The 12,161-nt window shown below is 54.8% G+C and overlaps 1 protein-coding gene across 1 annotated transcript in view; it reads right to left on the reverse strand.

Annotated features, from left to right (window-relative positions):
* The window catches only part of NFRKB (nuclear factor related to kappaB binding protein), a 30,608-nt gene that overhangs the window by 2,047 nt on the left and 16,400 nt on the right, over window positions 1-12,161 (reverse strand). The window contains 14 exon segments of the mRNA XM_010844701.1: window positions 497-603; window positions 3,177-3,484; window positions 3,487-3,922; window positions 6,089-6,301; window positions 6,909-7,176; window positions 7,270-7,352; window positions 7,354-7,491; window positions 7,582-7,661; window positions 7,822-7,945; window positions 8,678-8,784; window positions 9,592-9,766; window positions 10,164-10,224; window positions 10,866-10,912; window positions 11,034-11,113. Coding sequence (XP_010843003.1) covers window positions 497-603; window positions 3,177-3,484; window positions 3,487-3,922; window positions 6,089-6,301; window positions 6,909-7,176; window positions 7,270-7,352; window positions 7,354-7,491; window positions 7,582-7,661; window positions 7,822-7,945; window positions 8,678-8,784; window positions 9,592-9,766; window positions 10,164-10,224; window positions 10,866-10,912; window positions 11,034-11,113 — 2,227 coding nt within the window.

Raw genomic sequence — 12,161 nt, forward strand, 5'->3', positions numbered from 1 at the left:
TGTCTACTTGGTGACCGGCCGGGGTCAGGATGGGTGCCAGGAGGTGTGTGCTCCCAGCCACAAACCCGGCCCCAGGGCAGCTGCCCAGAGACCCAGACTCCTGTCTTCACCTTCACTCTCGTCAAGTCAGAGCCACAAAGCTCTGGACCCAGGGAGGCCCTCGTTCTCTGCACCATCACACCCCAGGGCCTGACTTCGCGGGGAGGCTTCCCTAACAGCACGCCGGTCACCACCCACTCCACCCAGTGCCTCCTGTCGGTCCCTTGCTCTGTCCCAGAGCATGCACTACCACCCCATAGACGAGGTTAGTTCACTGTTCCTACAGCGTGAGCCTGTTGGTAGCACTGACCTCACATTATCCCCAGCACCTGAAACAACCTGAGGTGCTCGAGACACCGTCAAGCACAATGAAGGAGCCCAGGAACCAGCCGCCTTCCCCGTGCCCTCCTGTCCAGGAGCCCCCAGCACTGCCTCCCCCACCCGCCACAGCACTTACTTGGCACCCAGGTTGCCTTTGATGATGGGGGCTGTGACCACACTCTTGCCCTTCATAGGCTGGCTGATGACAGACAGCGGAACTGTGATCCGTGTAGGCAGCTTACCCTACAGAGAAACAGAATCAGGTTTATGAGAAGGAGGAGGCAAGGACCACCGTGCAGCGTCACCCAGGGGCCGCAGGAGCCAAGGAGTCCTCTGTAGGGCCCAATGCTCCTATAGCTGGGGTCCAGGTAAGGGCTCATGTGTTCTACCAAGGGGTCATCTGTCTGTGAGCCTCCTCCTTCCTGCTGAATCAAAGCAGCCGAGGGCACCTGCCGGCATCAGGATAAAACGTGCGCCCGAGCCATAAAGGAAAGCGTGTGTTCCCTTCACGGCAGTAGAGGCTGGGTCCCAGAGGGAAGGCTCTCACTCATCCAGCACCCCGACACTTGGCACAAGGCAGCCAGGCGGAGGACCCGAGCCGGGACAGAGGCGATCAGGAGTTGTCATGGTTAGGTGCAGAGCAGGGGAGCACACAGCAGGGCACATTTCCGGGTACTGTTCCTCCCAGAGATGAGAGAGGTGAGCTGGGGACACTAATACTAAACTCACCCAAGAGAGAAGTGCACCTCACAGTTAAATGTGGGGAAGGAACGCAAAGGGAGCTGGAGATGCCTGGCGTGTCTGGGACTTCAGGATGGTTGGGGTAGGTCACTACAGCCACCAGTTTTTAGGTGGCCTGGTTTTAACCTTTGGTTGATAAAATTTATACACGGTAAAATCTTGTGTAAACCTGACTTGAAAAAAATAACTCAAGAGGAGCAGTCAACAAGTTGCAAAGAAAAGGAATCAATATTTCCTACAGGCAAACTGGTTCTACAGCAGCCAGGCACTCGGGAGGAAACCTGTCCCCTGGGCCGGACACTGATCTCCAAATGAGTCAACTATAGCCCCAGAGAAAGCACTGAACGGTGCCAGCAGGCCAGAGGACGCGGCCAGGTGGTGCCTTCAGGGAATCGACTGAGGGCTGCACGGCTGTGCTAAGAACCCGGCGCTGGGGAGATTTCAGAGCAGCACCCACCGACGGTGCGTCCCTCTGTGAGCAAGGCAACAGCTACCTAGGCACCACCCCTCAACCTGCCTGCCCCACCCGGAGCTCTCTCCTTACAGTCACCCCGACTGATGGCCACAAGCTGGATGCCGCGGGACACACCTGTGTCAGGATTCAAGAGAAAAGTGGATCAAGTGAGCGCCGTTTCTTCGTTGCCTTAATTCTCTGATGTGAGAACCTCAACAAACACCTCCTTTAAAGCCAGGCTGCACTTTAGGGCTGGGTGCCTGGCTTTACCACCGTGTTGGTCCTGCTCTCCCCATCACTCTAGCTTTTATCCTAATCGATGAGGTTTTACTATACGGCTTACTTAGAGAAGTCAGACTGTGCTCTGTACTGTCCAGATGCACCTGCCATACAGAACAATGCCCCCTACCCAGAGGCTAAAGAATAAACACCTGCTCCCCAAAACACACCTGTTGATACAGGAATCTGGTTTACGATAAGGGCAGTATCTCAAATTAGTTGGGAAGAGACATACTACGCAACGATGCTGGAATAATGTGAAAAATGAAGGAGGAGCTTATTCAGACACGACATTCACAGAAATACATTTCAAGTGGATTTATCCATTATACTTTTTTTAAACTCTAAAAATATTTTATGAAAACAAGAGCCGACATCTTCATAACCCTGGGCTGAGGCATAAGGCGGTGAAACCTAGGAACCAGAAAATGCTGATGATCTAATCAGATAAAATACCTGCAGAGCAAAAAGGCTTCACATGCAAGGTTAAAAAATGACAGACTGAAAGAAAATATTTTCTACACATAAAAGAACTAATATGGGAAAAATATAAAGGTTGGTACGAGCTCATACAACATGAAAATACCAGAAAAACACCCCAGAAAAACAATGGCAAATATCCCATTCACCCCTGGAGAGCCCTCACCAACCTCCCCCAACAAAGGGATACCCACCCCACCAAAAACCAGGAAAAGAGAAAAAGAACCCCAGTAAGACAGGGACATAGTGATTTACAGAACAGGCTCTCACGTGCTGGTTAAGGGGTAAGGGAAACAGAAGGCTAGCTGACGCAGCGTAGGCTGGTGTGGTCTTTCTCTGAACACAGCGGGAGTGTCGAACGTTTGATGCGTACCTCCCCGGCCCACTCCTGAAACACTGTCCCGTGTTCACACAACAAACAGGCCCCGTAGCGCCGGGTGTTAACAAGGGACAGCGATCTCACTAAAAGGGCACAGTCTCAGCGTACAATCTGGAACAACCTCCACGACGTACTTTTAAATGAACAAAGCAAATCACAGAACAGTATATAGACCGAGGTTTCTCATAGGAACCTTAAAATTTCGTGCATATGTATGAAAATGCTCAGAAAAAGGACTTGGAGGATAAACGGCAAAACACCACTAGTGACGAGCCTCACGAGAGGGGAACCAGAGGGTGGGAGAGAAAGCGCGCATCTAGTCCACGCACCTCCGCGCTGCTTTACTGTTACGAGAACTACCGCCCGTGCCACACTTTCGTAACGTGTTTCAGAACTAAACAAGAGTCACACAGTGAATAAGCCTGTCTGGGTCAAAAGAGGAGACAGACTGGGCTTCCAGTCTACACCCCTGAAGTTACTCACGGCCTGGGACGTGGAGACAACCGCGGTGCTGACTGGGACCTGCCGCACGGCGGGGGCTCCGGTCCCGATGCGGATGGGGGCACTGGCCGCCCCAGAAGCCACAGCCACGGTCTTGGACACGGCAGCGTTCACGCTGGGCATAGACACGGCCGACGTGTGAACAGTTCCAGACCCACCAGCCACTGAGGGCCCTTGCTTGGTGTGGGCTGCGACCGTGATGGTCTGGCCTGCTGTGGGGGGCATCACCCCCAGGCCCTGCACGATGCGAATGGTGGCAGCTGGTTTCGCTTCCGATGAGGCCACCGTGTTTTCCCCTTCTGGTCGGCCACGCTCACGCCGAGCGCTGGCATCAAACGCGCTGGCTTGAGATCAGGAGTCACTTTGACCACAGTGGTCCCTGTTGGAGTGGACGACGGGGCAGTGGCCACACCGGCCTTGGCAGGGCTGTCAGTGGCATGAACGGGGTTGGATGTGACGTGGAGGGTCGCCGAGATGCCTTTGCCCGTGGTACCGGCGCCCGTCCCAAAGAGGTCCTGGGTCAGTTTGACTGTGGTGACCTGGGACTTGGCCAGCGTGGCCATCATGTCTGGGGTGATGCGCAGCACCGTCTGGCCCTTGGCGTCCGTGGTGATGGAGGAGGGTGGCAGACGCAGCACGTCCTTGCCCTGGATCCGGAAGTTGGTGGCTGTGAGGGGGACGCTGCTGCCCGTCTGGGGCTTCACGCCAAGCTGCCCAGTGATTGCCACCTGCAAGGAAAGAAGAGCACTGACACAGATCTTCTCCGGGCTCAACGGGTTTCAGGGGAAAGCCAGGGAACCTCCATTGCAAGAGATGTATGTTTCCTGTACTTTCCTAACTTTTTACTTTGAAAAATGGAGGACGGTCACCAAAGTAGAGAACAGCCTAACAAATTCACATACCACCAGCTTCAGAAGTCACCACGTGGCCAGGAATATCTATTTTTCCCCACTCTTCAAGGGCCCGGGTGGAGGGAGGGAGGAGTCGGAATATTTTAAAGTAAACCGATAAACATCATTTTGCTCATCAACACTTGTCCCTGGGTATCCAAGGCTGCTCCAGACCTTCACATAAAATAGCCCAGGACCAAATTTAAAAGTAACTATCTATTCTTACCTAATAACCACCTGGTAAATATTATAAGACACACTCACATTTCTCCTACTGTCTCAAAAACATCTAATTATGGCTGAGCCAACCTCCACTTTGAGGCAGCACCACACTCGGTGCTGAAGGGCTGCACCCTGGGACCAGACTGGTTTTCACACCAATGCCTACTTACCTAGAGCCAACATCCACATGCAACAGGTACGACCCTCCTAGCCGAAGAACTGTGTCTAGTGAGCCAACCCCCACCTCTGCCGGACCACTGAGTGTCCAGTGCCGCCCCCACCCTAAAGCATGCCCACCCCTGCCTCACTCCACATCCCCCTGCAGCCTAGGTCTCCGCCCTCAGCAAAAGCAAGGCTATCTATCACCGTCTCCCCTGCCTTGCCTCACATTCTATCGTGAACCCGTTCCCCAAAATCCATGACCCAGTGTGCCGGTCAAGCTCACTCACTACCCCTGTCCACTGAGTGCTCACTTCTCAGGCCTCTACACACGCCTAATGCTGGAGCTACACGGCTGCTACCCACTCCCACGTGGCTTCCCTGCTTCTGCTCTTGGCTCCAGTGTCCACGGTGCACAAGCAGGGGTTTCTTTTTAATTTATGTATCGTTAATTGAAAGAAAATTGCTTTACAGTAGTATGCTGGTCTGTACATCAACATGAACCGGCCACAGTGACCTATGTTCTCTTCCACCTGAACACCCCTCCCAGCTCCCTTCCCAAACAGGAATCTCTGTAAGCGTAAACTAGGTCAAGTCATCCCAGCCCACAGTCTTTCCACGGCTCCCGTCACATCTAAATTAAAGGCGAAGTCTGAGCTAGCTGCTGGCAGCCTCGCCTTCTAACACCTTCACGTGCTCAGGAGCGTCCAGCTGCTTTCCTGCTGTTCCCCACACACTCCTGATGGAGGCCTCTTCACGTGCCATTCCCACACCTGGGAGGCTGGGCCTGGAAAGCACAGCATGGCGTGTGCCCTCCAGCTTCGCTCACCTTGCTCATGAGCCCCCTCCCCAGACAGGCCTTCTCTCATCAGCCGCCACCTCTGCCCATCACCCTTGACCCCCGCCCTTCCCGCTGACCGACTGTCACGGCCTTATGGAATTCACCCCGGAAGCTGTCCCCCAGAGCTGTGACATGTGACACTACAAGCCTCGGGACAGCAGGGACCTGGTCCATGTGATTCACCCCTTGACCCCACACCCTGCAGTGCCCGGCACACAGAGGGCACTCAAGAAACCTTCGTTTGACGAAGAAATAACTTGGCTTCATCATTAGTAGTTCCGTTTCTTCACAGTAAAATGGGAATAATCAAAGTGGCTGCCCTGCGGTGTCAGGAGGACGACAGCACTCAGCATCTACAGCACGTTCAGCACCACCCAGGCCCTGCTCTCAGCAGTCGGGGCGATTCTGCCCAAACAGTCCCTGCAGCTCCACGGTTATCTTCGCGCACACACCGCTATGAAAGCACAGACACACACGTTCCGTTTCCACAAGTGGAAAATGAAATGCCAACACCACCTGTCCATCCGTTCTACAGGGTTTTAGATAAGCACATCCGTGAAAAGTTGACTCCAAATCCAAGGACTCAGCTACTAAATCCTGAATTACATGGAGAGAAACAAAAAAACCCTTTCCAGCATCTCCCAAGCTTGCACTGCCCTTGCTGGAAACTCACACTTGAATAGAAATGAACTCAGAATCAGAGGTCACAAACCACTAAGGTCTCCAACTGTCCTCTGATTCTGGACAAAGTACTCAGACCCGCGCAGAGAGGCTTCATGTACCTGCTTGATAATGTTCTGTCCTGCGACGCTCTGAAGAACAGCTGCCGTGGGGGTGCTGGGAGTGGGGCCCCCAGGAGAGCTGGTGGCAGGCTTGCTCGTGGGCTTGGCCGCCGCGGGGAGACTTGTCACTGTGAGCCCCGCCGACCCGGGTCCCGGCCGCTGCACGGTGGCCGTCGCTGTCTGCGCTTTGACTGGAACAGTGGCCATGACTGTCTAGTTCCGGGCAGGAGGCCGAGAGTTTAGACAGGAAGCCGCAGACCGGAACCCAGAAAGTCTCTAGCTGTCACCACCCAAGACGCATTTCCATAGAAGGGTTTCTAAGCTTATAGTACCGAGCACTCACTACCCCCTGAAATGGACAGTGTGGAGCTCTGACATGCTGGTAGAACAGCTTAACTTTCAGAAACACTTTCATATCTAACATCTCACTTTAACCATGCAAAGAGAGGGGAAACACCATACCCCTTTACAGCACAGGGGCCTGAGGCAGGAGACTCTTGTCTACAGCCCCACAATCAGTGGCCTAGAGAAGATTAGAGTCACGACAGAAAGAGCCTGACACCAACACTCATGGGCCTCATTCACATCCCACCTTCATCCACCAGGTTCCTGATGTCACAACCTGGGGTACCTCACTAAACTTCCCATAGTTCTGACTCCCGACGTGCAAACACAACTCATAACTCGGTCACTGGGCCCTAGGCATTAACTGAGCTGTTGTGATAAATGCCATCAGCAGCAGCAGTGACCCAGGTCCTGGGTCCCAACCCAGACTGCCCACCAGATTCATGAGCCCACATGTGCAGCCCGTCCCTCTTACCTGTGGCCCGCCTTTGGACTGCGCGCCAGTGGCCGGCATGCGGATCTGCGTTCCCGCGGGCATCGGTGGAAGTGGCGGGGCTGGCCCTGCTGGCTGCGTCACGGCAGGAAGGCTGGGCGGGGCCACCACCCGCACCTGGGGGAGCCCAGCTGAGCCCGAGTGGCTCACGACACGGGCAGCAGCCTGAGAACTCGGCGGGGTCTGGCTGGATGCCGGGGACAGCATGGTTCCCAGCTGCGGCATGGTTGGTGAGGACACGAGAAGAACACTGCGAGGAGCACCCAGGGAAAGAAGACACAGCTCAGGACAGCACGCGGAAGGAGCCTGGAGGAGAAGGCCCGAGAGGAAGCGGAATGCTCACCCTGACGTAGACTTGGCCGGCTCCGAGACTGTCGTGGGGCCGTTCTTGTTCACTGGCGGGACTGGTGGGGGGGGGATCGGCGTGGGAGGGGGAGGAGGGCGGGGGGGGGGGCACGGGCGTGACCGGGGTTGGGGGCATGCTGGAGTCGCTGAGGCTCAGCTGGCTCTGCTCAGAGGGGCCGCCGCTCAGGACCTTCACCGGACCGTCCTTGCTGCTGGACTTCTGCACGCACACGGGACAGAACGCACGCAGCGTGAGCAAAGAGGCAGGGATGGCTCAGCCGCTCTGCCGCCGTCCCACGAGGTCACTCACCACCTTGGACGGGGGCTTGGGCTTCTGCTGGAGAGCTTTCCTGGCTTTGGCCGCAGCTGCTTGGGCTTGGTGGATTCGCTCTGTGGGCAAGAGTGGGCAGCTGAGCTCAGGAAGGAGGGTGGTCTCGCTGAGAGCCAGGGCTCCGACCCCTGCACAGTGGCGTCCTGAGCGAATGCCAAGGAGGAGAAGGGTGGGGCCGGGACAGAATGTCAGGACGCCCGGGGCTAGCGGGGCACATACCAAACTCCTCCTCGCTGCGGTCCCGATGCAGGTAGATCCAGAGCTTCCGCCCGATGTCATACTTCACGCACGGGTCCTTCTCATAATGCAGCCGGTCCAGGGCGCCGCTCACCACTGTGTTCACCTGAGACCCGGGACAAGGGAAGGAAAACCACCGGCTCAGACGCCAGAGGAAACCCGGGGTGGGGAGGCGGGGCACAGTCCCCACACAGAACCTACTCCCAGTGGCTCACCTGTCACTCAGCAAAACAAGAAACCAGGAGACCAGGGGGATGGAGTTGCCCTGAAGACGGTGAGTTGAGGACCCTCAGCAGACGCTGAAGGAAAGCCTCGCCATCAGCAAGGTCACAGGGCAGCTCTGCTCACCCTTCCCCAGACAGACTCCTTTCTTCTGGGATTTTTTTTTTAGCCTTGCCACTCAGCTTGTGGGATCTTAGTTTCCCAACCAGAGACTGAACCCAGGCCCTTGGCACTGAAAGCTCAGAATCCAAACCACTGGACCTCCAGGAAATTCCTCATCAGTTTTATTAAATTTGTTATTCCAGTCTGTATTCCCTCATGTGGGCTTCCCAGGTGGTTCCAGTGGTAAAGAACCTACCTGCCAACGCAGGAGACATAAGACAGGTTCAGGTTCGAACCCTGAGTTGGGAAGGTCCCCTGGAGGAGGGCATGGCAACCCACTCCAGTATTCTGGCCTGGAGAATCCCCAAGGACAGAGGAGCCTGGAAGGGTATAGTCCATGGGGTCGCAAAGAGTCAGACACGACTAAAGTATCTTAGCACGCACATTCTGTGTTCCCTTGTAAGCATCTTTAAACAACCCCTGAACAAAACACGAGCAGCCCTTCCCCTCACACCTGCGTGCTGGTGACGTCAGGCGCCAGAAACTGGGAGTCCTTGAGCAGCTCACAGATCTCCGCCCGCGTGCCCTCCCCGTTGGGCAGCCGTGCTGCAGCGTCACGAACTAACACGAGAAACAGCAAAGTGCACACGTTAGCAGGGTTCCTAGGGGAGCCACCCCTCAGCTGCTGACCCAGGAGCAGGGGGACACGGCCCTCTGGGGGCGGCTTCCACCACACCCCTCACACTTTCAGCCACGGCTGAAGGCCCTGAACTCGAGAGTTTACGGGGTCCAGGAGATAATTACAACTTAAACTGAAACCCAGCATTTCCTTCCACTGTGAGCCAAGGCTGGCACAATCTTTGCTGGCATATGCTGCCAACCACATGCTGGCAGTGCTGTGATGTGTAACAGAAATCAGATGATTTCTCACCACAGCACAGCTGCTGAACTCAAAGTATCAGTGCTACTCATCACCACGTGGGGATCAGAGGAGTCACAACACCTGTGGCAATGTCACATCATTTAACATAGTAAAGACCTATTTCTGCACCATAAACCTGCTTGAATATTTTTGCAATATGACTGGTTTCTTTCATAACTGTGCATTTTATTTTGGGCATTTAAAAACCTAATTCTGAGAAGGGGTCCAGTGGTTACCAGACTGCCAACAACTCATGGTACAAAAAAAGGTGAAAAGTCTCACCTTTAAAAGAAGCCCAGTCTGGAAGAACAAATTCTGGCACCTAAGCTAACTGAACTATTCCTAAAGGAACGTAAACTTGAGCACAGAATCCGGAAAGAAAACAAGGATTCCCTGTAACTCTCTGGGCAGGAGCCCACCCTCCGTGTCCCCACTGCAAAGCTTCCTGGAGCTGACCCTCCAGCCTTTGCTGGGGGGTGGGGGTGGGGGTGCGGGTGGTGGCGCACCCAGGGACAGGATGGTGACGTAGGCAGGCCGGTCAGAGCGCAGCAGGGAGTGCTCCCGCGCCTTGTTGAGCGAGGTCTCCTTGTCGAACACACCCTTCACGGGCCCCACCACGGACTCGAAGCCGTGCATGCGGAAGGTGAAGGCCTTGTGGGGCTGGCTGTACCGGTAGCGCTCCTGTCAAGAGAAGGGACAGAGCTCCTGAGTCAGTCAGAGGGCTCTCTCCAGCCACCCCAAGCAGTAAGGGGTCAGCCTGGAGAGACTGGAACAAGGAGGAATCAGGCTATTCCACTAGGACCACTGAGCTGACCAGAGTGGGGAAAGGACGACCCCCAAAGGCCAGTCACTAGCAAAGTCATCCAGAAGCCAATGTGTCTTGTTATCTGCAAAAAAACCATCAAAAGGTTTCTTGTTCCCTTCCTCACATCATCTCTGCTCCGGAAAAGCAATCCCGACTAAGGAACAGTGAGGTTAAGAGTGTGAGCTGCTTCCAAGAATGCTGGGCTCAGAGCATCTCTTCTTCGCCTGGTCTCGCAGACACAGAGATTTACACTTGGTTCCAGTTTTTTCTCACCTGCTCCTGAAAAACTCGCTTCTCCTCCCCCGTGCTGGGCCGCACCACGTAGTCAGTCCTTCTGGAACACAAAAACCTATGGGTCCATTGCCCTCCACCAGTGCCCAGAACCACCAGGCCCATCACCCCTTCTCCAGCATCCAGAACCACCAGGCCCATCGCAGCCCCTATTCCAGTGTCCAGAACCACCAGGGTCCATCACGCCTTCTCCAGTGCCCAGAACCACCAGGCCCATCGCCCCTTCTCCAGCACCCAGAACCACCAGGTCCATCGCCCCTTCTCCAGCACCCAGAACCATAGGGTCCATCGCCCCTTTTCCAGCACCCAGAACCACCAGGTCCATCGCCCCTTCTCCAGCACCCAGAACCACTGGGTCTATCACCCCTTCTCCAGTGCCTAGAACTACCGGGTCCATCACCTCTTCTCCTGTACCCAGAACCACCACTCTCCAAGGGAACTGAAGGGAGACTGGGGAAAAGCACACAGCTACAGGTGGATCCTGCCACTCAGACTCCTGGGGCAACACTCCTACTTTGGGAGCACGCTGCCCCCCAGGGAGGCTGAGGCAGGCAAGGACCCATGGACCCAATCTCTCTCAAGCTCTCCAGCTCTAACGTACAAGGACGTGTCAGCGCAACCAGGGCGGGACTGAGACAAGGGTTTCCTGGGGCACCACCCTCAGTCAGGTACTGCTATACTCACACCCGAGGAACAGGCGTTGTGGCATCTGAGCTGTCCTCAGTTTCTTGCTGGAGAAAGGAAAACAGTGACAGGTCAATGGACTGCAGAATTCTGTTTAACTTCTGGAAGCCCAAGACGAGAGCTGGTGTTTTTCAACAACATATCGTACAGAAGGTTCTCACAACATACCTTACAGAAGGCCTGGTCTTTGGTTTCCAACCACAGCTGGAAGAGTGCAGCTAATTCCTTTTCATTATCTTGGGACTGGCCTATTGGAACAAAAAGGCAAAAAATAACAACAATGTGATCTAAAGGTACAACGTAAGGACCCCACTTCCTCCTCCTGGCTGTACCTATGCCCGAGGAAGAACCTGTCAGGACTGTGGCAATGGTCCTGTGTACAGAACAGCCCTCGCAGGACTTCCACACGCAGGATGAAACTGGACTGCTATCTGACAACACGAAGTGTGGAAATTAACTTGAAACTGACTTGAAAGGATTAAAAACCTGACGGGATTAACGTCAAGTGTCTGATGGACATCCCCAAGGGCTGTCTAGCCAGCACCTTAACTCCTCAGTCACCTGATCTTGGTGGCCTCCCTCTACCCCAGCCAAGCACTCCCACAATCACAACTAGATCTTGTCATTCTCCGAAAGAGCAATCTTCAAGATGCCTAATCTAGTTTCTCAACCCTGGTAATGCGGGATTACCTGGGTACTTTTGAAAATGCTGAGGCTCAGGCTCCCCAAAACCAACTAATCAGAACAGATGTGGGGAAGGCCCAGGCATCAGAATTTTTTAAAGTTTCCCAGGACATTCCTGGCAGGCCAGTGCTCAAGACTCCGTGATTCCAATGCATGAGGTGCTGGTCTGAACCCGCGTCAGGGAATGAAGATCCCACATGCAATGCAGCACGGCCAACAAAAAGTTTTTTAAATAAATAACAGCAACAACAAACACTTGTAGAAAGTGCGGTCCAGATCCGCTGTCTCCCTAACTGGAGGCGAGCTGCAGGAGAGGGCCTTGACAGCCAGGACACGCAGCTCTCCACAGCGCACGCAGAGGTCAGCTTTGTGGCTGTTCACCTGTGTCATGTCTCTGGCTGCCCTGCACAGGGCAGAGCTGAGCGGATGCATCTGACCCACAAGCCCGAGACACTTACTCCCTGGTTGGGTCGGGCCTGCCACCCCCAGCCCCATGCCAGGTGGACCCATGGCCTCAGCACACCTCTGACCACAGCCTGTGTCACTTTTCCAAGAGCATCACCATTTCTTCATGTCCACAGACCCCGTCTTGACCTTCCTGAGCTGCAGGAA

Source organism: Bison bison, unplaced genomic scaffold (assembly GCF_000754665.1).
Source record: "Bison bison bison isolate TAMUID 2011002044 unplaced genomic scaffold, Bison_UMD1.0 scf7180017864205, whole genome shotgun sequence".
Lineage (NCBI taxonomy): Eukaryota > Metazoa > Chordata > Mammalia > Artiodactyla > Bovidae > Bison > Bison bison.